Source organism: Carassius auratus, chromosome 13 (assembly GCF_003368295.1).
Source record: "Carassius auratus strain Wakin chromosome 13, ASM336829v1, whole genome shotgun sequence".
NCBI lineage: Eukaryota > Metazoa > Chordata > Actinopteri > Cypriniformes > Cyprinidae > Carassius > Carassius auratus.
The window spans coordinates 12,807,566-12,809,992 of NC_039255.1; the positions used below are offsets into that span (position 1 = coordinate 12,807,566).

Consider the following 2,427-nt stretch of genomic DNA (forward strand, 5'->3'; position numbering starts at 1 on the left):
GATCAGACACCCCGTCCCCATCAAACCCCTGCCGACATCGCGACCGCGGGCAAAATCTCACTCTGAACTCAGTTCAAAACTTGAGAGCCCTGACGTTTATTGTACAAAAGTCTCCAGTAATGAAAAAAAACGCCTTACCATAGGCTCCCCTGAAACTGTTATTATTAGTTAGCTACCAGAAGGGAAAAAAAGTTGAATAATATTGAATAATTTTGATTTATGACACAGACACGTCGGTAACAAAATAACATACAGTTAAAAGAGAGAAAAAATACAAGGCGAAAACACAAATAAAACACACTAATCAAATGCTAATTAACATCTTTTAGAGTTCATATAAACACTTTAACTTCTGATTTTTTTTCAAAGCAACAGATTAGGCTACGTAAATAATTTCTAATGCGGTACAAAAGGCTAAAAATAGAACAAAGTAAACTCATTCATACTTAAATTGTCGTTTTAAAATAGTTTACTTCTTAGCTAATGGCCAAACTTAAAAGTTGGATATAAAAATGTACAAAAAGAAAAGACGTTTAAATTTCCACTGAAGTCAACATTTCTTTTCCACACTTCTTTACCACTAGGTGTCACCAGATACCATGTTCTTGGATCAACAGCATGTATTTGTAACGTACACAGTGAATGGAGGTCTAATCAGGAAATATTTGACCTCCGGTGTATCTCTCATAATCAGGTTGAATATCACCTGTGAACCTGAGTTTTGTTTCAATCTTTCAGCTTAATTGTCACTTAAAATTAGAAAGTTCACCAGATTTGAAAGTACAACCATAATTCACACGAGTATTTCACAAGCAGACCTAATTTTGATATAGTCCCAAAAAAAAAATCAATTGACTATACCACAGTGCAACATGATTTGCCATTAGAGACACAAATATTTACAGCAAATACTTTCCGGTTTATCCTCAAAATAGTTAATGTTTCACACAGTCAGTTAAAATATAGAAAACAAACAGAGCAAGAGGTCAGACTACTCATTTCTTCACAAGACATCTGATTGCAAACTGGAGATGTTCCCTTTCAGACTTTTCACATAATCTGATAAGATTATCATAACTGAACCGGTTCTTCTGTCAAACTAAATGTAAAACAGCAAACTGACCATTAGTGTTCCATTCACAGACTTGAATCAACTTTATATTTGATGTAAACTTCACACTGGTGGAGACATCATGTCTGTAGTGGTTTTTAAAAGAGTGAGAGTTAGAAAGATTAAAGAAGAAAGAGATGAGACCACAGTCACCACTTTACAGTACAGACTCCACACCGTCCTTGTCGTCAAGTGTTTCACGTGAGGAACTGTCTCCTTGGATCTGGTGTGTGACGAGAGGGGAGGTCTCTTCTTCTGCTTTGACATTAGCCACCACCTCCACCTTCACCTCCTCCAGTTCCTGCTCCTCTTGATGCTGCTCCTGTTGTCTTTGTTTCTTCATCTCTTGCTCATTGATGTGGTGAAGAATGCCAGCACCAAGTGCATCTCCCTCCACGTTCACAACGGTGGTGGTGCGGTCTCTGATCACACATCAGACACAGTAAATTAACCCAACAGATCACTTCAGGGATAAAACTGTACGCATATATTGTACTGTATCATACAGTACAATTTGATAGATTTGATGCAATTTGATAGCTCTGATATGAATATGTTCAGAATATGTTGGGAGGGTGCATTATATTATACAGTTTTTTTTTATATTTATGTACTATTACATATATATATATATATATATATACCACTGCTCAAAAGTTTGGTTTCAGTAAGATTTTTTTTAATGTTTTTTTTTTTATAGAAGTCTCTTATACTCACAAAGGCTGCATTTTTTTAATCAAAAGTAAAAACAGTAATGTTTTGAAATATTATTACAGTTTAAGATATTTTAAACTATTTTTTTTTTCTATTTAATATATTTAAAAATATAATTTATTCCCGACAAAGTCGAATATTCAGCAGTCATTACTCCACTCTTAAGTGTCACAGGATCCTCGGAAATCATGCTGCTTAATATTTTTGTGAAAATCTTATTTTTTCAGGACTCTAAAACCTAAACCATATTTATTGATTGTGAATAAATACATAAAAACATTTAATAGTTAAAAATGCATTAAAAAATAAAAATAAATAATACGTATCTCCTGCCCAATAAATTTGATGCTAATTTGGTGACTCAATAACACAACACTTATATTGATATATGAGATTATATGAGATATGCAATTAATCAGTAATATTATCATTTATTGGTATTGAATATATTAGGGATGGGAGAAGCTGTCTTACACTATCCAGTCCACCGCCAACATGAGTGACAGGTCATGGGTGGGCAGACCAATGGCCTCCAGAATGATAGCGATGGTGATGATTCCTCCAGCTGGAATGCCTGCTGCTCCCACACTGGAGGCGGTGGC

The 2,427-nt window shown here is 34.8% G+C and overlaps 1 protein-coding gene across 1 annotated transcript in view; it reads right to left on the reverse strand.

Moving 5' to 3' along the window:
* Nucleotides 1-205: 205 nt before the first annotated feature.
* LOC113112723 (neutral amino acid transporter A-like) overlaps nucleotides 206-2,427 on the reverse strand; it is an 8,230-nt gene continuing 6,008 nt past the window's right edge. Inside the window, exons 7-8 of the mRNA XM_026278505.1 lie at nucleotides 2,300-2,427; nucleotides 206-1,533 (exon numbers count right to left, since the gene is read on the reverse strand). The exon at nucleotides 2,300-2,427 is cut by the window's right edge and continues 7 nt beyond it. Of these exons, the coding sequence (XP_026134290.1) occupies nucleotides 1,269-1,533; nucleotides 2,300-2,427 (393 nt within the window). The 3' untranslated portion in view covers nucleotides 206-1,268. The remainder of the gene's footprint in view (nucleotides 1,534-2,299) is intronic.